The sequence below is a fragment of the Acanthopagrus latus genome, chromosome 3 (assembly GCF_904848185.1).
Source record: "Acanthopagrus latus isolate v.2019 chromosome 3, fAcaLat1.1, whole genome shotgun sequence".
NCBI lineage: Eukaryota > Metazoa > Chordata > Actinopteri > Spariformes > Sparidae > Acanthopagrus > Acanthopagrus latus.
In genome coordinates this window covers 2009510-2035325 of record NC_051041.1, presented here as the reverse complement: position 1 = coordinate 2035325, position 25816 = coordinate 2009510, and the positions used below count along the sequence as shown (strand labels likewise).

At 40.5% G+C, this 25816-nt stretch overlaps 1 protein-coding gene and 10 gene segments (V, D, J or C); 4 read left to right on the top strand and 7 right to left on the bottom strand.

The window, feature by feature from the left end:
* Positions 1-759: 759 nt before the first annotated feature.
* Positions 760-1438, bottom strand: LOC119017012. The segment is given in 2 exon segments: positions 760-1091; positions 1199-1438. Coding segments are annotated over 2 exon segments (423 nt in total).
* A 419-nt stretch (positions 1439-1857) lies between these two features.
* LOC119015198 lies at positions 1858-4075 on the top strand. The segment is given in 2 exon segments: positions 1858-1987; positions 3064-4075. A coding segment is annotated over 1 exon segment (273 nt).
* An 889-nt stretch (positions 4076-4964) lies between these two features.
* On the bottom strand, positions 4965-9486 carry LOC119017011. The gene is made up of 4 exons (XM_037093402.1): positions 9409-9486; positions 8877-9192; positions 5392-5456; positions 4965-5284 (listed from the first exon to the last, which is right to left on the bottom strand). Exons 1-4 carry the CDS (start codon positions 9458-9460, stop codon positions 4965-4967), a joined length of 753 nt encoding a protein of 250 aa, XP_036949297.1. The 5' UTR covers positions 9461-9486.
* Positions 6299-7578, top strand: LOC119015219. The segment is given in 2 exon segments: positions 6299-6398; positions 7085-7578. A coding segment is annotated over 1 exon segment (267 nt).
* Positions 9487-11518: 2032 nt separating the features above from the next.
* LOC119015177 lies at positions 11519-12041 on the bottom strand. The segment is given in 2 exon segments: positions 11519-11853; positions 11961-12041. Coding segments are annotated over 2 exon segments (384 nt in total).
* A 2690-nt stretch (positions 12042-14731) lies between these two features.
* Positions 14732-15382, bottom strand: LOC119017009. The segment is given in 2 exon segments: positions 14732-15069; positions 15177-15382. Coding segments are annotated over 2 exon segments (429 nt in total).
* Positions 15383-17308: 1926 nt separating this feature from the next.
* LOC119017008 lies at positions 17309-17930 on the bottom strand. The segment is given in 2 exon segments: positions 17309-17640; positions 17748-17930. Coding segments are annotated over 2 exon segments (423 nt in total).
* A 1636-nt stretch (positions 17931-19566) lies between these two features.
* Positions 19567-20050, bottom strand: LOC119017007. The segment is given in 2 exon segments: positions 19567-19886; positions 19994-20050. Coding segments are annotated over 2 exon segments (372 nt in total).
* Positions 20051-20496: 446 nt separating this feature from the next.
* LOC119017005 lies at positions 20497-21788 on the top strand. The segment is given in 2 exon segments: positions 20497-20605; positions 21292-21788. Coding segments are annotated over 2 exon segments (450 nt in total).
* Positions 21789-23057: 1269 nt separating this feature from the next.
* LOC119017004 lies at positions 23058-23672 on the bottom strand. The segment is given in 2 exon segments: positions 23058-23380; positions 23488-23672. Coding segments are annotated over 2 exon segments (414 nt in total).
* A 332-nt stretch (positions 23673-24004) lies between these two features.
* Positions 24005-25288, top strand: LOC119015207. The segment is given in 2 exon segments: positions 24005-24111; positions 24790-25288. A coding segment is annotated over 1 exon segment (270 nt).
* Positions 25289-25816: the final 528 nt, after the last annotated feature.

Here is a 25816-nt window from a genome sequence, read left to right as displayed (position 1 = left end):
TTGATTTTATCCGACAGAGTTTTCTGTTTCATCTACAACACATTCAAAAAAACAGAGTATTGACAGCACCAGAGTTAAGTGATTTACAGGAGATGAGCAGGGAGGCAAACCATCTCCTCTATCACCGATTGGATAGATGGACGCTCACTCCACCAAGGTGACCAATTAGAAGAAGTAGGTAGGTGCGGGCGAAGGGACTTTAAAAGGCCTGCACAGGCAGAGAGAGGGGGTGATAACTTAGATTTTCAAAGGTTCGAAGATTCAAGAGGATTTCTGGTAGAGCAGAGAGCAAAGCATTGGGCATAACTGTGCTATAGATTTATGAATACCAGTGTGTGGCTACACTGGTTCGGACGCAGGCTTGAGCTCTGTTTCAATAAAGATTGCTCTATCATTCCACCCAGCCTTGCCTCTGCAGATTCATTCATCAACAAACTACACACAGACACCTTTGATGAAGACAGCCCAGAAACAACAGTAGCTTTGTTTGTTTAACTGGGCCCTGTTTCATTTGTTTTATGGTGAGAAGCTGATGGAGGAATTAAATTGTTTTCTACCAAAACAAGTTTGTCATTGAATCTGTTCTGATACAGCTTTGTTAGTGGTCTAATCATCAATGTATGACATTATTAATATGATTAATAAAACTGTGTGAGTGTCCTCAGTGAAGTGTATCAGTCTCTGCAGTAGCTTCCAGCTGCAGCAGTCAGTTCAGTTTCTGTTCAGTCTGATTGAGGGAGGTTTTTGTACGACGGTTTTTCACTGTGTGAACACACTCTGACTGTTGATGTAGTGATAACTCTGACAGTAGTAAACTGCTGCATCTTCAGCCTGAACTCCACTGATGGTCAGAGTGAAGGCAGAGTTTGATCCACTGCCTGTAAAACGACCTGGAATCCCTGATGCTCGAGTGCTAGCAGCATAAATGAGAAGTTTAGGAGTTTCTCCATCTCTCTGTTGGTACCAGGCTAAGGCGTGGTTGCTGCTCCAAGTATAAACATTCTGACTGGTCCTACAGTTGATGGTGACGGAGCCTCCCAGAGCAGAGCTCACTGCTGCAGGCTGAGTCACTGTGATCTGACCTCTGGACTCTGAGGACACAGAGACAAAAACATAAAGCAGCGTCATGGTTTTGTGGGCTTCATTTCAGAGGGACGGATGTTGATAGAGGAGAGGAGTTTGATTCTCTGGACTTTACCTGTGAAGCAGCAGCAGAGGAGAGTCCAGATGAGGACGCAGGTCAAAGTCATGTTTTTGATGAGGAGGATTTCTGTGTCTTCTGTTGTCATGAAGGACAGCTGTCAGTCATCCAGTGTTCAACTCTCAGGACTATAAACTCTCCCAGAGCACTGGAGCATGGTGCTGCTGATGCAAAGTGGCTCTCTATGGAAATGCTCTGACTGACTCCAACAGGGACTTGGATTACTCTCATCATGCTGGTTAGCAATCGATCAATCACTGTATCAGATTATTGATCAGGAATGTGTCAGAGCTCATCTGTATGTGTCTTTGGTTTGAGGTTGATTATGATCAACTTTTCTTCAGAGCACTTTGTGAAATCATTGTAATTAACTGCGACACAGCTCAACATCATTGTTGACAGATTTATTGTAAATTGTTTTTTTTTAAAATCATAATCTATAATGAACATGTTTCTGATAATTAGTAACAATTAGCAGGAGTTATAAAGAAGCTTTTATTTAATTAGTTCGAAACACAAATTAATACTGCTTGTAGAAGTTTGACATTCCATAATAAAAACGTTAAATACATATTCATACATTTAGAGTCTGTGTTTAACACTTAAACCATTATAATCAGCCAGTATAACATAAACTGGGTAAACTGGGAACGTGTTTGTTGAGTGTGTTTGTGTCAAAGTCAGAGAGCCGTGTCTCTCTACAGTCAGAGGTTTTTGTACGGCGGCTCAGTGAGTTTGTATCACTGTGGTACACGTTCGGTGGAGGAACCAGACTGGAGTTTGGAAGTAAGTCAAAAGTTTCAATGTTTTTATTATTTCAGGCACTATTTTTTTTTTTTTTTATATTTACATTACACGGAAAATAGTCAGTTTAGAAAATTGATGTTTAAATTCTGCACAAGTGTTTGTCAGGAAGAGACAAAGTTTGCTTCAGAAATATGAATTCTAAAACTTATGTTGCAGTATAAATGAAATATTATGACCGTACTTAGATCATTTTTCTGACTTTAATAGTTAAGTTGCATCTTGAAGGCTTGCAGGTTTAGTTCAGTGTGTCAAAGTCAGAGAGCCGTGTCTCTCTACAGTCAGAGGTTTTTGTACGGAGGCTCAATGAGTTTGTATCACTGTGGTGGACTTTTGGTGGAGGAACCAGACTGGATGTTGGAAGTAAGTTTCTGCACAAATCCTTCATAAAATACTGTGAAGTAATTTTTAATTTCATGTTTTGTGTGTTTGAGGCAGATAAATATATGTTGTTTTAATTCCAACACTTTTAGTCTTCATGTTTTAATTCTCCTCCTTTATCATGGAGGCTAACTCAGAGCAGCTTTACTAAACATTTCTTTACACATTCCTGTCAAAGTGACATTTAAACAGCCTGAAGTGTAGAAAAGATAAAACTGTAAACCTGTTTTACAAATGTTTTGCAAGACAAGATGTAATTTTTCACCTCAATGACAGCAGTGTTCAAAACGCTCCTGTTGTCCAACATTTGATTGTAATCGGTTCATTTTCTGTATTTGTGTATGTGTCCACTAAACACATACACTATTTTTTAGTCACATATAGTTCAGGTTTTGTCTGATTGTGATGAGAAAGTTTGATGTGTTTTATTTCCAGTGTAGTTTGATATATTTCAGCTCATTCTGTTTGATGATTCTCTCTGTGCTGATATGCATGAGAGGCTTCTTAAAGGGAAGTGAAACAATGTGTGAGTGAGTGACTGGTGGAGCAGAAAAACCATCTGACAGAAACTCCTTAAAGGACTAAATCAACTCTCACACAGTGAAGGTGTCCCAGTGTCTGCTGGTTGATTGACAGCAGTGTGGTCCCTGTCCTCTAAGCTGATTGGTGTCTCCTAGGTGATGTCCGTCCCACCCTGACGGTGCTGCCCCCCTCCAGTGAGGAGCTGCAGCAGGGGAAGGCCACGCTCATGTGTCTGGCCAACAAGGGCTTCCCCTCAGACTGGAGTCTGTCCTGGAAGGTGGACGGCAGCAGCAGCAGCAGCAGCAGCAGCAGCAGCAGCTGGGAGCAGAGCAGGAGCCCCGGGGTGCTGGAGAAGGACGGCCGCTACAGCTGGAGCAGCACCCTGAGGCTCCCTGCAGACCAGTGGAGGAAGGTGGGCTCTGTGACCTGTGAGGCCACCCAGGGCTCCCAGACTCCAGTCTCAGAGACACTGAGGAGAGACCAGTGTTCCCAGTCCTGACCTGACTCACTGGGACTCTGCTGCTGGTTTTACTCTCATACTGCTCTCAGCTCTCTCTCTGTTCTCTCTTTCTCTCAACATGTTTCAACATTAATGTGTTCTTGCTTCTGTTTCAACATTTTACAACAATAAAGATTTCATTACCTTTATTATAACTGTGACATGTCTTTGAACTTCTTTTTCAACACATATGATGTATGAGGAATGTTTTCAGATTAATGCAAACTGTCACATTGGAAGCAAATCCATTTTCAATGATTGCTTTTTAATGGGCTTAAGAATTTATGTTATCAGACAGTCTTTTCTGTTTCACGTGTTCTTATCAAATTTTGTTATGATAAAAAAGGTGTAGTTAATAACAAAGTCACCAGTTATTAATACCATTATCGATAAAAGAAGATTACTTTGTTCATGAGACGTGTTGTTATTTACTTAATGAAGAAATCTGTATAAAAGAACAATAATTCAGGAATACAAATATAAATCAGAGTATCATCTGCATGACGTGATAAGTCCTCCTCTTTCTCCAGATTGATCACAGTTCAAAATTGTAGTTGTGTGTAGCTTGCAGTAATCTTTCTCCTTTTCTCTCAACATGTTTCAACATTAATGTGTTCTTGCTTCTGTTTCAACATTTTACAACAATAAAGACATCTATCATAAACATGTGATGAATTATAAAGCTGATTGTCCTTGAAGATGACCAATTTGTTCCTTGAAACTATTCCTAACATCTGAATTTTAAAGGATAAATTGTGAAAAGGAGCTTCGAGTAGAAATATAAATCAGAGTATCATCTGCGTAAAGTGATAACTCAATCTCTTTCTCCAGATTCATCACAGTTTGAAAGATGTAATTTGTGTTTCTTGCAGTAAAGCTGATACTCTCTGACTGTTAAAACAATAAAAACTAATTGATCAACTCAGTGATGTTCACCAATATTATTACAATAAGAAATCTTATGTGTTGATGTCTTAATTTAAAACAGTAGATCATTTATATTCTCACAGTTTTTCTGAGCAGCATTTTGTAATGTTAGAGAATGATGACAAATGATGAGAATATGTAATGAAGTGAAATCTGATAGTTGTGTCAGTGCAGCCTGACAGTGTTTAGCTGTGGTATCCTGAAGCAGGTAGATAAATAAGAGAAAGTGTTGATGGATGAAACACTCTCTCTCTCTCTCCAGCTTCACTTTTTAATGATTTGTTTAATGAAGTTAATGTCAGAGAAAGTTATCACAGCTGCTTTTTGTCTTTTTCATTTGACAGTAATAAAAACTACTGTCATTCAAATGTTATGCTGCAGAAGTGTATTTCAAGCTTGACATGATCTGATGTTGTCAACGTGTTATTTCAAATCAGGTTTATTAAGCTTAAAAATCTTTCAAATATTTTTAAAAAGTGTGTGTGTGTGTGTGTGTGTGTGTGTGTGTGTGTGTGTGTGTGTGTGTGTGTCCTCAGTGAAGTGTATCAGTCTCTGCAGTAGCTTCCAGCTGCAGCAGTCAGTTCAGTTTCTGTTCAGTCTGACTGAGGGAGGTTTTTGTACGACGGTTTTTCACTGTGTGAACACATACTGGCTATTGGGATAGTGACCACTCTTACAGTAGTAAACTGCTGCATCTTCAGCCTGAACTCCACTGATGGTCAGAGTGAAGGCAGAGTTTGATCCACTGCCTGTAAAACGACCTGGAATCCCTGATGCTCGAGTGCTAATATAGTAAATGAGAAGTTTAGGACTTTCTCCATCTCTCTGTTGGTACCAGGCTAACCAGCTTGAATAAATATTCTGACTGATCCTACAGTTGATGGTGACGGAGCCTCCCAGAGCAGAGCTCACTGCTGCAGGCTGAGTCACTGTGTACTGACCTCTGGACTCTGAGGACACAGAGACAAAAACATAAAGCAGCGTCATGGTTTTGTGGGCTTCATTTCAGAGGGACGGATGTTGATAGAGGAGAGGAGTTTGATTCTCTGGACTTTACCTGTGAAGCAGCAGCAGAGGAGAGTCCAGATGAGGACGCAGGTCAAAGTCATGTTTTTGATGAGGAGGATTTCTGTGTCTTCTGTTGTCATGAAGGACAGCTGTCAGTCATCCAGTGTTCAACTCTCAGGACTATAAACTCTCCCAGAGCACTGGAGCATGGTGCTGCTGATGCAAAGTGGCTCTCTATGGAAATGCTCTGACTGACTCCAACAGGGACTTGGATTACTCTCATCATGCTGCTCATCAATCGATCAATCACTCAAAGTATTGATTAAGATATTTTAAATGTCAATCGTATTTGAGTTTGGCTTCATGTTTGTTGAAAATGTATTTCACAATGTCGTATGTCTTATTTAAATTAAATGAGGAGTAAATTCAGTTCAATAAAAGAATGAACATATATCAAATAAAACATACATTCTGTAAATCTGTGGCTTTTTAAATCATCACTTTTCATATCAGCTGATACTATTTTATGATCAGAGATTGATTGTGTTGAGTGTGTTTGAGTCAAAGTCAGAGAGCCGTGTCTCTCTACAGTCAGAGGTTTTTGTACGGCGGCTCAATGAGTTTGTATCACTGTGGTTGACTTTTGGTGGAGGAACCAGACTGGATGTTGGAGGTAAGTCAAATGTTTCAATGGTTTTATCATTTCAGATTCTTTTTTTTCTTTTTTCTACTTATTGGAAGGAAAATGGTCTGTTTTTCGAATAAATGTTTAATTTTTAACCCTAACCCTAACATGCATCAGTAAGAGACAAAGTTTGCTGTTGAAATATAAATTCAGAAACTTGTTGTACTAAATATGAAATGTTAAGATGGTAGATAAATCATTAATTCCAAATTTAATAGTAAAGTTTTATCATGAAGGCTTGTAGGTTTAGTTCAGTGTGTCAAAGTCAGAGAGCCGTGTCTCTCTACAGTCAAAGGTTTTTGTACGGCGGCTCAATGAGTTTGTATCACTGTGGTGGACTTTTGGTGGAGGAACCAGACTGGATGTTGGAAGTAAGTTTCTACACAAATACTGACTAAAATATTGTGAAGTCATTTTTAATGTCACGTTTTGTGTGTTTGAGGCAGATAAATATATGTTGTTTTAATTCCAACACTTTTAGTCTTCATGTTTTAATTCTCCTCCTTTATCATGGAGGCTAACTCAGAGCAGCTTCACTAAACATTTCTTTACACATTCCTGTCAAAGTGACATTTAACCAGTCTGAAGTGTAGAAAAGATAAAACTGTAAACCTGTTTTACAAATGTTTTGCAAGACGAGATGTAATTTTTCACCTCAATGTCAGCAGTGTTCAAAATGCTCCTGTTGTCCAACATTTGATTGTAATCGGTTCATTTTCTGTATGTGTGTATGTGTCCACTAAATATTTTAAAGTCACATATAGTTCAGGTTTTGTCTGATTGTGATGAGAAAGTTTGATGTGTTTTATTTCCAGTGTAGTTTGATATATTTCAGCTCATTCTGTTTGATGATTCTCTCTGTGCTGATATGCATGAGAGGCTTCTTAAAGGGAAGTGAAACAATGTGTGAGTGAGTGACTGGTGGAGCAGAAAAACCATCTGACAGAAACTCCTTAAAGGACTAAATCAACTCTCACACAGTGAAGGTGTCCCAGTGTCTGCTGGTTGATTGACAGCAGTGTGGTCCCTGTCCTCTAAGCTGATTGGTGTCTCCTAGGTGATGTCCGTCCCACCCTGACGGTGCTGCCCCCCTCCAGTGAGGAGCTGCAGCAGGGGAAGGCCACGCTCATGTGTCTGGCCAACAAGGGCTTCCCCTCAGACTGGAGTCTGTCCTGGAAGGTGGACGGCAGCAGCAGCAGCAGCAGCAGCAGCAGCTGGGAGCAGAGCAGGAGCCCCGGGGTGCTGGAGAAGGACGGCCGCTACAGCTGGAGCAGCACCCTGAGGCTCCCTGCAGACCAGTGGAGGAAGGTGGGCTCTGTGACCTGTGAGGCCACCCAGGGCTCCCAGACTCCAGTCTCAGAGACACTGAGGAGAGACCAGTGTTCCCAGTCCTGACCTGACTCACTGGGACTCTGCTGCTGGTTTTACTCTCATACTGCTCTCAGCTCTCTCTCTGTTCTCTCTTTCTCTCAACATGTTTCAACATTAATGTGTTCTTGCTTCTGTTTCAACATTTTACAACAATAAAGATTTCATTACCTTTATTATGAATGTGACATGTCTTTGACCTTCTTTTTCAACACATATGATATATGAGGATCATTTGTCAGATTAATGCACACAGTCACATCAGAACCAAAGCTGTTTTTCCCAGATTAATTGTCAACGGTTTTAAGACTGTTGATTTTATCCAACAGAGTTTTCTGTTCCATCTACTGTTATTGATGTTGGTGACAACACATTTAAGAAAGAAAAAAAAAAACATCATTAAAATCATCTTGCCTTCATGAAGATGAATATTTCCTGGACACAATGAAAAAAAAACCTGAATAAAAGAACAATAATTCAGCAATGGCAATATAAATCAGAGTGTCATCTGCGTAAAGTGAGAACTCCTTCTCTTTCTCCAGATTGATCACAGTTTGAAAGTGTAACGTTTTCTGCTTTCAGTAATCTTTCTCTCTTTCTATCAATGTGTTTCAACATGAATGTTCTCTTGCTTCTGTTTCAATATTTTACAACAATAAAGATTTCATTATCTCTATCATAAATGTGACGTGTCTTCTGCCTTCTTTTTAACTTATATATGAGTACCATTTGTCAGATTAACGCACACAGTCACTACAGTAAGAACTCCATTAGTTCCTTATTAATTTTTCATTGTTTCAAGATTGTGGATATTCTTCAATGGTCTTTCCAGTTTAATTCACTTGAATTTATTTGTATATTTGAAGCACCAGTTTAATATGACTTTTGGTTCATGGTTCTTGAAAAATGATTCAAAATGTTGTTTGATTGATTTTAAAACATTTAAAGAGAAGGTTAAGTTGTGTTTCTTTGAAGGGACGTGCATCAGACTGACATGAAACCATCAAGAACATGACGGAGTCTTTATGGATGTAAATGACTGTTTTTGTCACTCAGTCAATTATTTCACTTTTTAATGTGAAGTTGATATTGTTTCAGATGAAGATATAATTTTGTCATCGATCCTTTTTTATGATCATAGCAGACATTTAACTTTTATTCACTGGACATCATTTTATTTGTTTAAGATAATATCAGTTGTGATTTGAGGATAACAGCTTTTTTTGAGACAACCTTGATCAGAATTGATTCTGATGCTGCTCTGTGTCCTCATGTTGTCTTCGATTAAGAAATGTTCTAATCTTGTGTTATCAAGCTGAGTGTGTGTGTGTGTGTGTGTGTGTGTGTGTGTGTGTGTGTGTGTGTGTGTGTGTGTGTCCTCAGTGAAGTGTATCAGTCTCTGCAGTAGCTTCCAGCTGCAGCAGTCAGTTCAGTTTCTGTTCAGTCTGACTGAGGGAGGTTTTTGTACGACGGTTTTTCACTGTGTGAACACCGACTGACTGTTGATGCTATGATCACTCTGACAGTAGTAAACTGCTGCATCTTCAGCTTGAACTCCACTGATGGTCAGAGTGTAATCATTCCCAGAGCCTGACCCACTGAAACGATTTGAAACTCCAGAATGTCGAGTTGAGCCACATCTAATAAGGAGTGTAGGAGCTTCTCCAGTTTTCTGAAGGTACCATTGGAAGCAGTAACTCGTACTTGGGCTGACTTTACATCTGATAGAAACAGTCTGTCCTGGAGCAACAGACTGAGCTCCAGGAGACTGAGTCACTGTGACTTGTCCTGTTGAATCTGCAAAACATGAAAAAGAGGAGAACAGTTATTGAGACAAATCCAGTTTGGAGAAAGACGATCAACATCCAGACAGAAGAGGATCATTTCTTTAACATGGAGAACAGATGGAAGAAGGTCCATGCTGCTTGTTTCAGTGTTTCTCCATCATAGCAGAACATCACTGTGGTGAACCTGGTGGCATCCTGAAGCAAAGTTTTCAGCAGAGAGTCTCACCCTGAACAAGGAGCCCCAGGGTGGCCAGCAGTAGAAGCAGTGACATCATCATTGTGCTGCCGGCGTGTCAGTGGCTGTGAAAGGCCTGGACAGCCACTGATCAACACTGGCCTCTTAACAGCTGGGAGCAGAGAGGCAGGACACATATGCAAACACACAGAGTCAGTCGACTGTAGCTGAACTCAACATATCATGATACTGACCTACACATTTACATATTCACATGTAGATTTAGATTGTTTTTGTTGTTGTTTAAACTGCATATCACAGGGTTAGGGTTTTAAAAAATGCAAAGTACAATCTGTGTTTCCAGTCTAAGACTTTATTTAAAGTTATACAAATTCCAGTTGAAGCAACAGGATGTTTGAGTTTTTCCTGCACTATTTCAAGGTAATGAAGATAATTCATTTCACATGTTGCAATCTAAGGTGCATAATGAACTGTAAACTGTAGTCCCTTCATGCTACACACACATAGAACATCTATACAAATATATATCCCTTTTTATGCATAGTGTGCACTACAGTGGACAAATATTTGTAAGACAATATGAAGCATTACAGCTGGGGTAAAATGTCCCATCCTCGTGGTGGCTATTAAAGCCCTGTACCCAACTGCAGTGGATCATTTGTACCTGATCATAATGCAGAGATATGGCATCATTAACTCAAAGGCAACTGGAGATGCACTGAGTACATCTGGACTACATGTTAATCCTGAACTCCAGGTGTTAGAATTAAATGCATTCAGATATTAATAACATATATTTTATACATTTTCTGAGTGAAAGTACCTCAAAAAACACGTTTTTAAATGACAGTGGAAATCACCTTCATGACAATGAAATCTATTAAAGTTGACAAGTTTAGATTATGGGGATAAAACACTGGTCCACAGACAAAGAAAGAATGTCAGTACGCCACTTGTGTAATAATTAAATGATTTTCTTGCATTTCCGTTATACAAGTTTTATTGGTGCAGATTTAAATTTGTGTTTGTCCAAACAGGATCATAATCCAGAAACAATGTGAAAATTTGAGTGTTTTTAATTTCCATGGTAATCCAAGCATTAATATATAACACTTCTTCTGATTTTTGCACATATGCTCCAGTGAATGTTTTAATTGAGGTCAGTCGCATTGGCAGCCTGGCAGAAGGCATCAGTATAAACCTTACCTGCAGTAGTACTGCCAACCCAGCTGCAGGCAGATACACCTGGTACAGGAGGACTGCCTCCAGCTCCCTACTCAAGGTGGCCTCAGGGCAGGTTCTGTCGTTACCCTCTCTGAAATGGTCCAACACTTTACACTTTACATATGTCAGGCTAGGAACCATGTGGGAGAAAAAACTCTGATGAGGTGCTGCTGGAGGTGGATATTTCAGAGAGTGAGTACCCAAACTGGAAGAAAGAGAAAGGTGGAATGACATGATGTAGGCCAGGTGGAGACACAGAGACGTATGTGCAAAGACATTTGTCTTAGTCTGACTTTTCCACAATATCACACATCTATCAGTCATTTCTTTCCTGTTGCTAATTTTAAAATAAACTCACATTTTATCAACAAACCTGTGTGTGTAAGACTTTCTTTTGTTATTGGTGATATGATATGATATGATATGAATAAATATGATAAATATAACTGAGGCAGTTTTTTGCCATTTGCACATCTGATATTGAATTATCCCCCATAGGAGGTCAGCCAAAGTACACTATAACACCTGGTCCTTCGTGAGTTGCCCCCCAAATTTGCTTTAGAAGACATCGCATATTTCTTAATTTCTTGGTCATTTAAAATGGAAGTGATGGTTCCAAGAAAATGTCGATAACCATCTAAGCGAAAACTGAAAAAGGGAGGAGGAGGGTCGGGTAACATATAGCAGAATGTCATCTGCATACAGCCTAATTTTCTGATGGTTTAAGTTTTCAGTTCAAGAAAGTTACAGCAAATTATGGGTCTTTCAGGGAACAACTGGTGTGTGTGTGTGTGTGTGTGTGTGTGTGTGTGTGTGTGTCCTCAGTGAAGTGTATCAGTCTCTGCAGTAGCTTCCAGCTGCAGCAGTCAGTTCAGTTTCTGTTCAGTCTGACTGAGGGAGGTTTTTGTACGACGGTTTTTCACTGTGTGAACACCCACTGACTGCTGATGTAATGTGCACTCTGACAGTAGTAAACTGCTGCATCTTCAGCCTGAACTCCACTGATGGTCAGAGTGAAGGCAGAGTTTGATCCACTGCCTGTAAAACGACCTGGAATCCCTGATGCTCGAGTGCTAGCATAGTAAATGAGAAGTTTAGGAGTTTCTCCATCTCTCTGTTGGTACCAGGCTAAAAGGTGGGTGCTGCCAGAAACATAAACATTCTGACTGGTCCTGCAGTTGATGGTGACGGAGCCTCCCAGAGCAGAGCTCACTGCTGCAGGCTGAGTCACTGTGACCTGACCTCTGGACTCTGAGGACACAGAGACAAAAACATAAAGCAGCGTCATGGTTTTGTGGGCTTCATTTCAGAGGGACGGATGTTGATAGAGGAGAGGAGTTTGATTCTCTGGACTTTACCTGTGAAGCAGCAGCAGAGGAGAGTCCAGATGAGGACGCAGATCAAAGTCATGTTTTTGATGAGGAGGATTTCTGTGTCTTCTGTTGTCATGAAGGACAGCTGTCAGTCATCCAGTGTTCAACTCTCAGGACTATAAACTCTCCCAGAGCACTGGAGCATGGTGCTGCTGATGCAAAGTGGCTCTCTATGGAAATGCTTCAGTCATGTCAACCTGGACCCTCCCATGAGTTTTGTCTGATTCATCAAAGAATAAACTTTCAGATGGGTGGTTTTCAGAAAACCAAATTGTAATTCAAAAGAGGTCACGAACATCTTAATTACTAACTTGTGTGGGATTCAGAGCCATACAAAATATCTTATTTCCTGTGTTCACAGTGTTGACTGAGCTGAAGTTTGAACTGTAGCTGTCCACATCACATCGTGTTGTTGCTGCTATCAAACCATTTCCTGCACTACTGATATCAAATATCAGGTTCACAGTCTTCATCCTAATCCTTTCATATTCACATCAGTCCGTCATTTCGCATTTCCAAACTGAAATTTTGTCTTTATTGAACAACTGTCTACCTGTGCCAGTAGAACTCGTATTTTTACATTTTGAAAGAGTGGCCTGTCTTTATTTTCCTCATCTAGCATATTTGCAAAGGGACTATTTGTGGGAAATGTGTTATTCTTTACCTCAACTCAAGGGATGAGGAACATTGCTGTAATCCTATAATAGCAGCTGGGTCTTGATTTACCTCAACTATACAGGTAAAAGGCTTTTAGAGATGGGACAGTATTTCTAAATTCCTCTGTACAATAAGGTTATTTGTTCATATGTATGATGAAACCTATTGTTTTCAATCTACTCCTCTTTGCTTGGTAAGTTTTCCTACATCACAATGCATGTAAAAATCTGCCCTTCTATAATCAGTTGTAATATAGGAAATATGTCTAAAATTGGACGACTAATCCAGACCCACAATGTGTTGATTAGAAGTTATCATATTGTTCAATTTATTGCTATTCCAGTCATGGCTGACCATTTGCCATTGCTGTCTGAGGCCTTTAAATCTCAAGCAGGGCATTGTGGTCCTGAAGCTATTGCTGGTGAAATTATTCAGGTCACTCCTGACCATTCACTATTGCTGACTAAAATCAACTAGTTAAGCATTTTAAAGTTTTGGTGACATGCTTTCTAATATGTTTAATCTCATAGCAAATTATGGCATTGTGTGTGTGTGTGTGTGTGTGTGTGTGTCCTCAGTGAAGTGTATCAGTCTCTGCAGTAGCTTCCAGCTGCAGCAGTCAGTTCAGTTTCTGTTCAGTCTGACTGAGGGAGGTTTTTGTACGACGGTTTTTCACTGTGTGAACACCCGCTGACTGTTGACATGAAAACTCTGACAGTAGTAAACTGCTGCATCTTCAGCCTGAACTCCACTGATGGTCAGAGTGAAGGCAGAGTTTGATCCACTGCCTGTAAAACGACCTGGAATCTCTGAAACTTGAGTGCTAGCAGCATAAATGAGAAGTTTAGGAGTTTCTCCATCTCTCTGTTGGTACCAGGCTAAACGGTGGTAGCTGCTATAAACATGAACATTTTGACTGAACCAAATTAATTTTTCCCATATTACTTTTTAATGTTTTTAAGACTGTTGATGTCATCTGACGGAGTTTTCAGTTTTATCTACTCTCATTAATTTTGGCAATATTACATTTGTTAGCAATGTTGTTAAGTTGCTTGTTTTTAAAAAACTTTTGTTATCAAAATCATCTTGCCTTCATAAAGATGAATATTTCCTGGACACAATGAAAAAAAAAAACCTGAATAAAAGAACAATAATTCAGCAATGACAATATAAATCAGAGTGTCATCTGCGTAAAGTGAGAACTGCTTCTCTTTCTCCAGATTGATCACAGTTTGAAAGTGCAATTTGTATTTCTTGCAGTAATCTTTCTCTCTTTCTATCAATGTATTTCAACACTAATGTTCCCTTGCTTCCGTTTCAATATCTTACAACAATAAAGATTTCATCACCTCTATTATAAATGTGACATGTCTTTGACCTTCTTTTTCAACATATATGATAATGAGGAACATTTGTCAGATTAATGCACACAGTCACTACAATAACAACTCCATTATTTCCTTCTTGCTTTTCATTGTTTCAAGAGTGTGGATATTCTTCCGCAGTCTTTACAGTGTAATTCACTTGAATTTATTTGTATATTTGAAGCATCAGTTTAACATGATTTTTGGTTTATGGAACTTCAAAAATGATTCAAAATGTTGTCTGTCTGATTTTAAAACATTTAAAGAGAAGGTTAAGTTGTGTTGACGGAGTCTTTATGGATGTAAATGCCTGTTTGTCATTCAGTCAGTTATTTCACTTTTTAATGTGAAGTTGATATTTTTTTGGTTAAGATATCATTTTGTCTTTGGTTCTTTTTTATGATCATAACTGACATTTAAAACTTCTTCACTGGACATCATTTTATTTGTTTAAGATAATATCAGTTATGATTTGAGGATAACAGCTTTTTTGGGCCAACTTTGATCATAATTGATTCTGATGTTGCTCTGTGTCCTCATGTTGTCTTTGATTAAGAAATGTTCTAATCTTGTGTGATAAAGTATCAAGCTGAGTGTGTGTGTGTGTGTGTGTGTGTGTGTGTGTGTGTGTGTGTCCTCAGTGAAGTGTATCAGTCTCTGCAGTAGCTTCCAGCTGCAGCAGTCAGTTCAGTTTCTGTTCAGTCTGACTGAGGGAGGTTTTTGTACGACGGTTTTTTACTGTGTGAACGAACTTTGACTGTTCACCCAGTGATAACTCTGACAGTAGTAAACTGCTGCATCTTCAGCCTGAACTCCACTGATGGTCAGAGTGAAGGCAGAGTTTGATCCGCTGCCTGTAAAACGACCTGGAATCCCTGACACTCGAGTGCTAGCCCTGTAAATTAGGAGTTTAGGAGTTTCTCCATCTCTCTGTTGGTACCAGGCTAAATGGTGGTATGGGTGCTCAGTATGATAATAAACATCCCGACTGGTCCTACAGTTGATGGTGACGGAGCCTCCCAGAGCAGAGCTCACTGCTGCAGGCTGAGTCACTGTGTACTGACCTCTGGATTCTGAGGACACAGAGACAAAAACATAAAGCAGCGTCATGGTTTTGTGGGCTTCATTTCAGAGGGACGGATGTTGATAGAGGAGAGGAGTTTGATTCTCTGGACTTTACCTGTGAAGCAGCAGCAGAGGAGAGTCCAGATGAGGACGCAGGTCAAAGTCATGTTTTTGATGAGGAGGATTTCTGTGTCTTCTGTTGTCATGAAGGACAGCTGTCAGTCATCCAGTGTTCAACTCTCAGGACTATAAACTCTCCCAGAGCACTGGAGCATGGTGCTGCTGATGCAAAGTGGCTCTCTATGGAAATGCTTCAGTTATGTCAACCTGGACCCTCCCCATGAGTTTTGTCTGATACATCCAAGAATAAACTTTCAGATGGGTGGTATTCAGAGAAACAAATTTTAATTAATTGGGTCAGGAACATCTTAATTAATAACTTGCATGAGTATTTAGTGCCATATGAAATATCTCATTTTCTGTGCTCTTAATTTGGTCAGACCTGAAGTTTGAACTGTAGCTGTCCATATCATATCATGTTTCTGTTGCCATTTCGTGCACTACTGCTCAAATGTGATGTTCACAGTCTCCATCCTCATGCTCACATCAATCCATCATTTCTTCAGGGTTCAGAGTTTCCAAGGTCCTTTTTTTGAACTGAAATACTGTCTTTATTGTACCTGTATCTGCCTGTGCCTGAAGAATTCTTGTCTCTTAAATTCTTAAATATTGCCGGTCTTCATTTTCCTCATCTAGCTTACTTGCAACAAGGGACTATTTGTGGGGCTCACCGGTGTCCCCAATGGTGGCAGAGCTCTATATGGAAGAAGTTGAGAGCAGAGCTGTGATTACCTTCACAGGAACTGCTTCTAGCCACTGGTTCAGATAAGTGGACGACACTTGGGTCAAAATCAGATCAAGGGAATAGGAACCTTTCCAGAACATATAAATGCTGCAGACAGTAACATTAAGATCAAACAGGAAGATGTTAGAGGAGACAGTCTGCCCTGCTTGGACTGTGCAGTACACAGTGAAGAAGACAGATGTATCAACACTGAGGTGTACATAAAGCCTACAGACACAGATCACTGCTTGCTGTCATAGTAATGTAGTTTATGCTGTTCAATGTAGCCAGGACTGCACAGATTTATACATTGGGGAGACAAAACAACCTCTCCATAAACAAATGACACAACACAGGAGGGCCAACTGCTCAGGTCAAGACGTTGCAGTCGGCTTACATCTGAAGCAGAAAAATGATTCCTCTGAGGACAACAATGTGAACATCTTGTCCAGAGAGGACAGATGGTTTGAAAGAGGAGTAAAGGAATCCATCTCTGTCAAAATGGAACAACCATCTATGAACAGAGGAGGTGGTCTAAGACTTTAATTATCACCCACCTACAATGCTGTACTGAGTTTCCTCCCCAGACACAACCGTTCACACCTGGGCTCACCTAGTCCTAACGACCCACATGAAGGCCGCTTGGGTCAACAACCCACAAGTGGCCCAAACGACTCTGAAACTCGGAGCTCACGTGACCTTAACAACTCTGTAAGGACACTCCAACACAGAGTTTAGAGCCCTGCAGCTCTCCTCCAGTTCATCAGAACTGAAGAAGCATCTTGGAAGAGAGTTGAAACATCTTCAACAAACTGTAACAACTCCAGTTGCTAACAATAAAGAACTTAGATTTACCATGACACGGATGACTGAGAACCATCATCAGCTATTAGTTAAGCATTTTAAAGTTTGTGGTGTCATGTTTGCTACTATGTTTCATCTCATGGCAGATTAAGTCGTTTCTGTTCAAATATTCATGGCTTCTTTCATTCTTGCTTGGTTGAAGTACTGCCTGTGTTTTTAGGGATGCTTGGCCCTCTTATTTTGTGGAGGAATTATCTGCTGATGCTCAGGACAGATGTTCCTTTATTTCAAAATCTTCCTGCACAGTTGATGCACCAAAGACTTTTTGTCAAGATTTAATCAGAACATATCATCTGTTAATCTGTTCAATCGTCAGTCTACAATGACCTATTATCTTTATTCAATTTAATTAGATGAATGCACACATTTAGCTGATAATTTGTGTGATAAAATATGTGTGTGTGTGTGTGTGTGTGTGTGTGTGTGTGTGTGTGTGTGTTCTCAGTGAAGTGTATCAGTCTCTGCAGTAGCTTCCAGCTGCAGCAGTCAGTTAAGTTTCTGTTCAGTCTGACTGAGGGAGGTTTTTGTACGACGGTTTTTCACTGTGTGAACACAGCTTGACTGTTGGGATAGTGGAAACTCTGACAGTAGTAAACTGCTGCATCTTCAGCCTGAACTCCACTGATGGTCAGAGTGAAGGCAGAGTTTGATCCACTGCCTGTAAAACGACGTGGAATCTCTGAAACTCGAGTGCTAGCAGCATAAATGAGAAGTTTAGGAGTTTCTCCATCTCTCTGTTGGTACCAGGCTAACTGGTGGTTGCTGTTATAAACATAAACATCCTGACTGGTCCTACAGTTGATGGTGACGGAGCCTCCCAGAGCAGAGCTCACTGCTGCAGGCTGAGTCACTGTGATCTGACCTCTGGACTCTGAGGACACAGAGACAAAAACATAAAGCAGCGTCATGGTTTTGTGGGCTTCATTTCAGAGGGACGGATGTTGATAGAGGAGAGGAGTTTGATTCTCTGGACTTTACCTGTGAAGCAGCAGCAGAGGAGAGTCCAGATGAGGACGCAGGTCAAAGTCATGTTTTTGATGAGGAGGATTTCTGTGTCTTCTGTTGTCATGAAGGACAGCTGTCAGTCATCCAGTGTTCAACTCTCAGGACTATAAACTCTCCCAGAGCACTGGAGCATGGTGCTGCTGATGCAAAGTGGCTCTCTATGGAAATGCTTCAGTTATGTCAACCTGGACCCTCCCCATGAGTTTTGTCTGATTGATCCAAGAATATCGCACAGGTGGGTGGTATTCAGAGAAACAAACTCAAATTAATAGAAGTCAGGAACATCTTAATTACTAAATCCTCATCTCTCCTCAGAAACTCTCAGCTGACTCTTCCTCCACGCCATTGGAGGTGTAGACTTTGACCTGGCGGAACATCAGGCCAGCAGCTTCCCTGAGCGGTGTGCTCCATGGAGTAGGAGTACTTTTGAAGAGGAGGAGGATAGAAGACAGGGGGCATGCAGGGGCTCAGGGTCTGATGGAGGGAGAGTCTGTAGGTGGGCATCACCAGGGACATTGTGTGTCTCAGTGAGTTCAGAGCGACAGAGCTTGATACAATCCTGCAGGAGAGGACGGAAATGTTGTTGAGCTTCTCAGATCTTTTGCTCAGGAAAATCCAACCAGAAGTTTTGAACATGTGGGTAGATCCAGAAAACATAGAAGTCTTTGTCAGTAACAGTTGGACAGATGTGTTTCTCTCAAGTCCATGTAGGAACATTTCAGTGACAACTGAGTAACTCCATCTGGAGAAGAAGATCAGGCGACATGATTGAAAGCGTTGCAACAGCTTATCTCCTCACCACTAAGTGTTCACATCAGTCTTCTCTTCTGGGTTCACTGTTTGTGGACACATTTATCTTGCATATCTCAATAAGCTGCATATTTATCATTTTTCCAAGGTGCTTTTTCCAAACTGAAACAAACTCAAGAGATTAGGAACATCACTGTAATTTTATAACAGCAGCTGGGCCTTGATTAACCTCAACTACACAGGTAACATGCTTTTAGAGATGGGCTCGTATTTCTACATTCTTCAGTCCAATGCGGGTATTTCCTCGTATCTGGCATGAATCCTCTTTTTTTTAAACTACTCCTCTTTGCTTGGTAAGTTATTTCACATCATGATACATGTAGAATAATCTACACTTCTGTATCAGTTATACTAAATGAAATAGGGCTATGAAATTGAGATGAGTAATCTAAACCTACAAAGTGTTGATCAGCATTCATCATATGGTTGAATTTGTTGCTCTTCAGGTCACAGCTGAACATTAGCTGCTGCTGGCCAAACCGATGTATCACAAGCAGGACACTGCTGTCCAAACTTTGTTCAGGACGCTGCTGACCATTAGCCATGAGTGGAAAAAGCCTTCACTGGTTCGGACGCAGGCTTGAGATCTGTTTCAGTAAAGATTGCTCTATCATTCCATTCCAGATACACACAGACACCTTTGATGAAGACAGCTCAGAAACAACAGTAGCTTTGTTTAACTGGGCCCTGTTTCATTTGTTTCATTGTGAGACGCTGATGGAGGAATTAACTTGTTTTCTATCAAAACAAGTTTGTCATTGAATTTGTTCTAAAACAACTTTGTTAATGGTGTAACCATCAATGTATGACATTATTAATCTGCTTGAAAAAAGTGTGTGTGTGTATGTGTGTGTGTGTGTGTGTGTGTGTGTGTGTGTGTGTCCTCAGTGAAGTGTATCAGTCTCTGCAGTAGCTTCCAGCTGCAGCAGTCAGTTCAGTTTCTGTTCAGTCTGACTGAGGGAGGTTTTTGTACGACGGTTTTTCACTGTGTGAACGAATACTGACTGTTGACATAGAATTCCCCCATACAGTAGTAAACTGCTGCATCTTCAGCCTGAACTCCACTGATGGTCAGACTGAAGGCAGAGTTTGATCCACTGCCTGTGAAACGACCTGGAATCCCTGATGCTCGAGTGCTAGCCCTGTAAATGAGAAGTTTAGGAGTTTCTCCATCTCTCTGTTGGTACCAGGATAGGTAATTCCCATTTACACTCTGACTGGTCCTACAGTTGATGGTGACGGAGCCTCCCAGAGCAGAGCTCACTGCTGCAGGCTGAGTCACTGTGATCTGACCTCTGGACTCTGAGGACACAGAGACAAAAACATAAAGCAGCGTCATGGTTTTGTGGGCTTCATTTCAGAGGGACGGATGTTGATAGAGGAGAGGAGTTTGATTCTCTGGACTTTACCTGTGAAGCAGCAGCAGAGGAGAGTCCAGATGAGGACGCAGGTCAAAGTCATGTTTTTGATGAGGAGGATTTCTGTGTCTTCTGTTGTCATGAAGGACAGCTGTCAGTCATCCAGTGTTCAACTCTCAGGACTATAAACTGTCCCAGAGCACTGGAGCATGGTGCTGCTGATGCAAAGTGGCTCTCTATGGAAATGCTCTGACTGACTCCAACAGGGACTTGGATCAATCTCATCATGCTGTTTATCAATGGATCAATCACTCAAAGTATTGATTAGGATATTTTAAATGTGAATCTTATTTGAGTTTGGCTTCGTGTTTGTTGAAAATGTGTTTCACTATGTTGTATGTCTTATTCAAATTAAGTGTTAAGTTCAAAAAATGAACATATATCAAATAAAACATACATTCTGTAAATCTGTGGCTTTTTAAATCGCCACTTTTCATATCAGTCGACAATATTTTCCAGTCAGAGATTGATTGTGTTGAGTTTGTTTTTTGTCAATGTCAGAGAGCCGTGTCTCTCTACAGTCAGAGGTTTTTGTACGGCGGCTCAATGAGTTTGTATCACTGTGGTGGACTTTTGGTGGAGGAACCAGACTGGATGTTGGAAGTAAGTTTCTGTACAAATCCTTCATAAAGTACAGTGGCATCATTTTTAATGTCATGTTTTGTGTGTTTGAGGCAGATAAATATATGTTGTTTTAATTCCAACACTTTTAGTCTTCATGTGTTAATTCTCCTCCTTTATCATGGAGGCTAACTCAGAGCAGCTTGACTAAACATTTCTTCACACATTCCTGTCAAAGTGACATTTAAACAGCCTGAAGTGTAGAAAAGATAAAATTGTAAACCTGTTTTACAAATGTTTTGCAAGACAAGATGTAATTTTTCACCTCAATGTCAGCAGTGTTCAAAACGCTCCTGTTGTCCAACATTTGATTGCAGTCGGTTCATTTTCTGTATTTGTGTATGTGTCCACTAAATATTTTAAAGTCACATATAGTTCAGGTTTTGTCTGATTGTGATGAGAAAGTTTGATGTGTTTTATTTCCAGTGTAGTTTGATATATTTCAGCTGATTCTGTTTGATGATTCTCTCTGTGCTGATATGCATGAGAGGCTTCTTAAAGGGAAGTGAAACGATGTGTGAGTGAGTGACTGGTGGAGCAGAAAAACCATCTGACAGAAACTCCTTAAAGGACTAAATCAACTCTCACACAGTGAAGGTGTCCCAGTGTCTGCTGGTTGATTGACAGCAGTGTGGTCCCTGTCCTCTAAGCTGATTGGTGTCTCCTAGGTGATGTCCGTCCCACCCTGACGGTGCTGCCCCCCTCCAGTGAGGAGCTGCAGCAGGGGAAGGCCACGCTCATGTGTCTGGCCAACAAGGGCTTCCCCTCAGACTGGAGTCTGTCCTGGAAGGTGGACGGCAGCAGCAGCAGCAGCAGCAGCAGCAGCAGCTGGGAGCAGAGCAGGAGCCCCGGGGTGCTGGAGAAGGACGGCCGCTACAGCTGGAGCAGCACCCTGAGGCTCCCTGCAGACCAGTGGAGGAAGGTGGGCTCTGTGACCTGTGAGGCCACCCAGGGCTCCCAGACTCCAGTCTCAGAGACACTGAGGAGAGACCAGTGTTCCCAGTCCTGACCTGACTCACTGGGACTCTGCTGCTGGTTTTACTCTCATACTGCTCTCAGCTCTCTCTCTGTTCTCTCTTTCTCTCAACATGTTTCAACATTAATGTGTTCTTGCTTCTGTTTCAACATTTTACAACAATAAAGATTTCATTACCTTTATTATGAATGTGACATGTCTTTGACCTTCTTTTTCAACACATATGATATATGAGGATCATTTGTCAGATTAATGCACACAGTCACATCAGAACCAAAGCTGTTTTTCCCAGATTAATTGTCAACGGTTTTAAGACTGTTGATTTTATCCAACAGAGTTTTCTGTTCCATCTACTGTTATTGACGTTGGTGACAACACATTTAAGAAAGAAAAAAAAAACATCATTAAAATCATCTTGCCTTCATGAAGATGAATATTTCCTGGACACAATGAAAAAAAAACCTGAATAAAAGAACAATAATTCAGCAATGGCAATATAAATCAGAGTATTATCTGCTTAAAGTGAGAACGTCTTCTCTTTCTCCAGATTGATCACAGTTTGAAAGTGTAATTTGTATTTCTTGCAGTAATCTTTCTCTCGTTCTCTCAACGTGTTTCAACATTAATGTGTTCTTGCTTCTGTTTCAATATTTTACAAAAATAAAGATTTCATTACCTCTATTATAAATGTGACATGTCTTCTGCCTTCTTTTTCAACTTATATGATAATGAGGAAACATTTGTCAGATTAACCCACAGTCACTACAACAACAACAACTCCATTATTTCCTTCTTACTTTTCGTTGTTTCAAGATTGTGGATATTCTTTCGTTGTCTTTCCAGTTTAAGTCAATTGAATTTATTTGTATATTTGAAGCACCAATTTAATATGATTTTTGGTTCATGGTTCTTGAAAAATGATTCAAAATGTTGTCTGTGTGATTTTAAAACATTTAAAGAGAAGGTTAAGTTGTGTTTCTTTGAATGAATGTGCATCAGACTGAAATGAAAGATATTATTTTGTCGTTGGTCCTTTTTTATGATCATAGCTGACATTTAAATTTTCTTCACTAGACATCATTTTATTTGTTTAAGATAATATCAGTTGTGATTTGAGGATAACAGCTTTTTTGGGCCAACTTTGATCAGAATTGATTCTGATGTTGCTCTGTGTCCTCATGTGATATTGAATGAAAACATTTTCTAATCTGACGTGATACAGAATCAAGATGAGGTCAAAGGTCAGGAGTGTTTTCATGAACTGTCCTCCTTTGGCTCCTCTTGATTATGTGGAAAATATACTAAGAGCATGGGATCATAATTGGATGTGAATGAAAGGTGAGACACTGTGATGGAAAATATGGTGTATGTGTGTTTGTGTGTGTGTGTCCTCAGTGAAGTGTATCAGTCTCTGCAGTAGCTTCCAGCTGCTGAGGGAGGTTTTTGTACGATGGTTTTTTACTGTGTGAACACCCACTGACTGTTAGGGTAATGCCAACTCTGACAGTAGTAAACTGCTGCATCTTCAGCCTGAACTCCACTGATGGTCAGAGTGAAGGCAGAGTTTGATCCACTGCCTGTAAAACGACCTGGAATCCCTGATTCTCGAGTGCTAGCAGAGTAAATGAGAAGTTTAGGAGTTTCTCCATCTCTCTGTTGGTACCAGGCTAAATAATTATTATTATAAACATCCTGACTGGTCCTGCAGCTGATGGTGACGGAGCCTCCCAGAGCAGAGCTCACTGCTCCAGGCTGAGTCACTGTGATCTGACCTCTGGACTCTGAGGACACAGAGACAAAAACATAAAGCAGCGTCATGGTTTTGTGGGCTTCATTTCAGAGGGACGGATGTTGATAGAGGAGAGGAGTTTGATTCTCTGGACTTTACCTGTGAAGCAGCAGCAGAGGAGAGTCCAGATGAGGACGCAGGTCAAAGTCATGTTTTTGATGAGGAGGATTTCTGTGTCTTCTGTTGTCATGAAGGACAGCTGTCAGTCATCCAGTGTTCAACTCTCAGGACTATAAACTCTCCCAGAGCACTGGAGCATGGTGCTGCTGATGCAAAGTGGCTCTCTATGGAAATGTTCTGACTGACTCCAACAGGGACTTGGATTACTCTCATCATGCTGCTTATCAATGCATCAATCACTCAAAGTATTGATTAGGATATTTTAAATGTCAATCTTGTTTGAGTTTGGCTTCATGTTTGTTGAAAATGTATTTCACAATGTCGTATGTCTTATTTAAATTAAAAGAGGAGTAAATTCAGTTCAATAAAATAATGAACATATATCAAATAAAACATACATTCTGTAAATCTGTGGCTTTTTAAATCATCACTTTTCATATCAGCTGATACTATTTTACGATCAGAGATTGATTGTGTTGAGTGTGTTTGTGTCAAAGTCAGAGAGCCGTGTCTCTCTACAGTCAGAGGTTTTTGTACGGCGGCTCAATGAGTTTGTATCACTGTGGTGGACTTTTGGTGGAGGAACCAGACTGGATGTTGGAAGTAAGTTTCTGCACAAATCCTTTGTAAAATACTGTGAGGTAATTTTGTATGTCATGTTTTGCGTGTTTGAGGCAGATAAATATATGTTGTTTTAATTCCAACACTTTTAGTCTTCATGTTTTAATTCTCCTCCTTTATCATGGAGGCTAACTCAGAGCAGCTTTACTAAACATTTCTTTACACATTCCTGTCAAAATTACAGCCTGAAGTGTAGAAAAGATAAAACTGTAAAGCTGTTGTACAAATGTTTTGTAAGACGAGATATAGTTATTCACCTCAATGTCAGCAGTGTTCAAAACGCTCCTGTTGTCCAACATTTGATTGCAGTCGGTTCATTTTCTGTATTTGTGTATGTGTCCACTAAATATGTTAAAGTCACATATTGTTCAGGTTTTGTCTGATTGTGATGAGAAAGTTTGATGTCTTTTATTTCCAGTGTAGTTTGATATATTTCAGCTGATTCTGTTTGATGATTCTCTCTGTGCTGATATGCATGAGAGGCTTCTTAAAGGGAAGTGAAACAATGTGTGAGTGAGTGACTGGTGGAGCAGAAAAACCATCTGACAGAAACTCCTTAAAGGACTAAATCAACTCTCACACAGTGAAGGTGTCCCAGTGTCTGCTGGTTGATTGACAGCAGTGTGGTCCCTGTCCTCTAAGCTGATTGGTGTCTCCTAGGTGATGTCCGTCCCACCCTGACGGTGCTGCCCCCCTCCAGTGAGGAGCTGCAGCAGGGGAAGGCCACGCTCATGTGTCTGGCCAACAAGGGCTTCCCCTCAGACTGGAGTCTGTCCTGGAAGGTGGACGGCAGCAGCAGCAGCAGCAGCAGCAGCAGCAGCTGGGAGCAGAGCAGGAGCCCCGGGGTGCTGGAGAAGGACGGCCGCTACAGCTGGAGCAGCACCCTGAGGCTCCCTGCAGACCAGTGGAGGAAGGTGGGCTCTGTGACCTGTGAGGCCACCCAGGGCTCCCAGACTCCAGTCTCAGAGACACTGAGGAGAGACCAGTGTTCCCAGTCCTGACCTGACTCACTGGGACTCTGCTGCTGGTTTTACTCTCATACTGCTCTCAGCTCTCTCTCTGTTCTCTCTTTCTCTCAACATGTTTCAACATTAATGTGTTCTTGCTTCTGTTTCAACATTTTACAACAATAAAGATTTCATCACCTTTATTATAACTGTGACATGTCTTTGACCTTCTTTTTCAACACATATGATATGTGAGGAACATTTGTCAGATTAATGCACACAGTCACATCAGAACCAAAGCTGTTTTTCCCAGATTAATCGTCAATGGTTTTAAGACTGTTGATTTTATCCAACAGAGTTTTCTGTTCCATCTACTGTTATTGACGTTGGTGACAACACATTTAAGAAAGAAAAAAAAAAACATCATCAAAATCATCTTGCCTTCATGAAGATGAATATTTCCTGGAAACAATGAAAAAAAAACCTGAATAAAAGAACAATAATTCAGCAATGGCAATATAAATCAGAGTGTCATCTGCGTAAAGTGAGAACTCCTTCTCTTTCTCCAGATTGATCACAGTTTGAAAGTGTAATTTGTATTTCTTGCAGTAATCTTTCTCTCTTTCTCTCAACGTGTTTCAACATTAATGTGTTCTTGCTTCTGTTTCAATATTTTACAAAAATAAAGATTTCATTACCTCTATTATAAATGTGATGTGTCTTCTGCCTTCTTTTTCAAC

Bases quoted from the DNA above. Each gene is read 5' to 3' on its own strand.
- LOC119017011 (XM_037093402.1), bottom strand. From the start codon at position 9,460: ATGATGATGTCACTGCTTCTACTGCTGGCCACCCTGGGGCTCCTTGTT. The intron at 5,457-8,876 runs GTGAAAAACCGT...CACAGAAATCCT, and splicing joins AGTCAGTCGGTGTTCACACA to CCTCATCAAAAACATGACTT. The intron at 5,285-5,391 runs GTAAAGTCCAGA...CTGTGTCCTCAG, and splicing joins CCTCTGCTGCTGCTTCACAG to AGTCCAGAGGTCAGTACACA.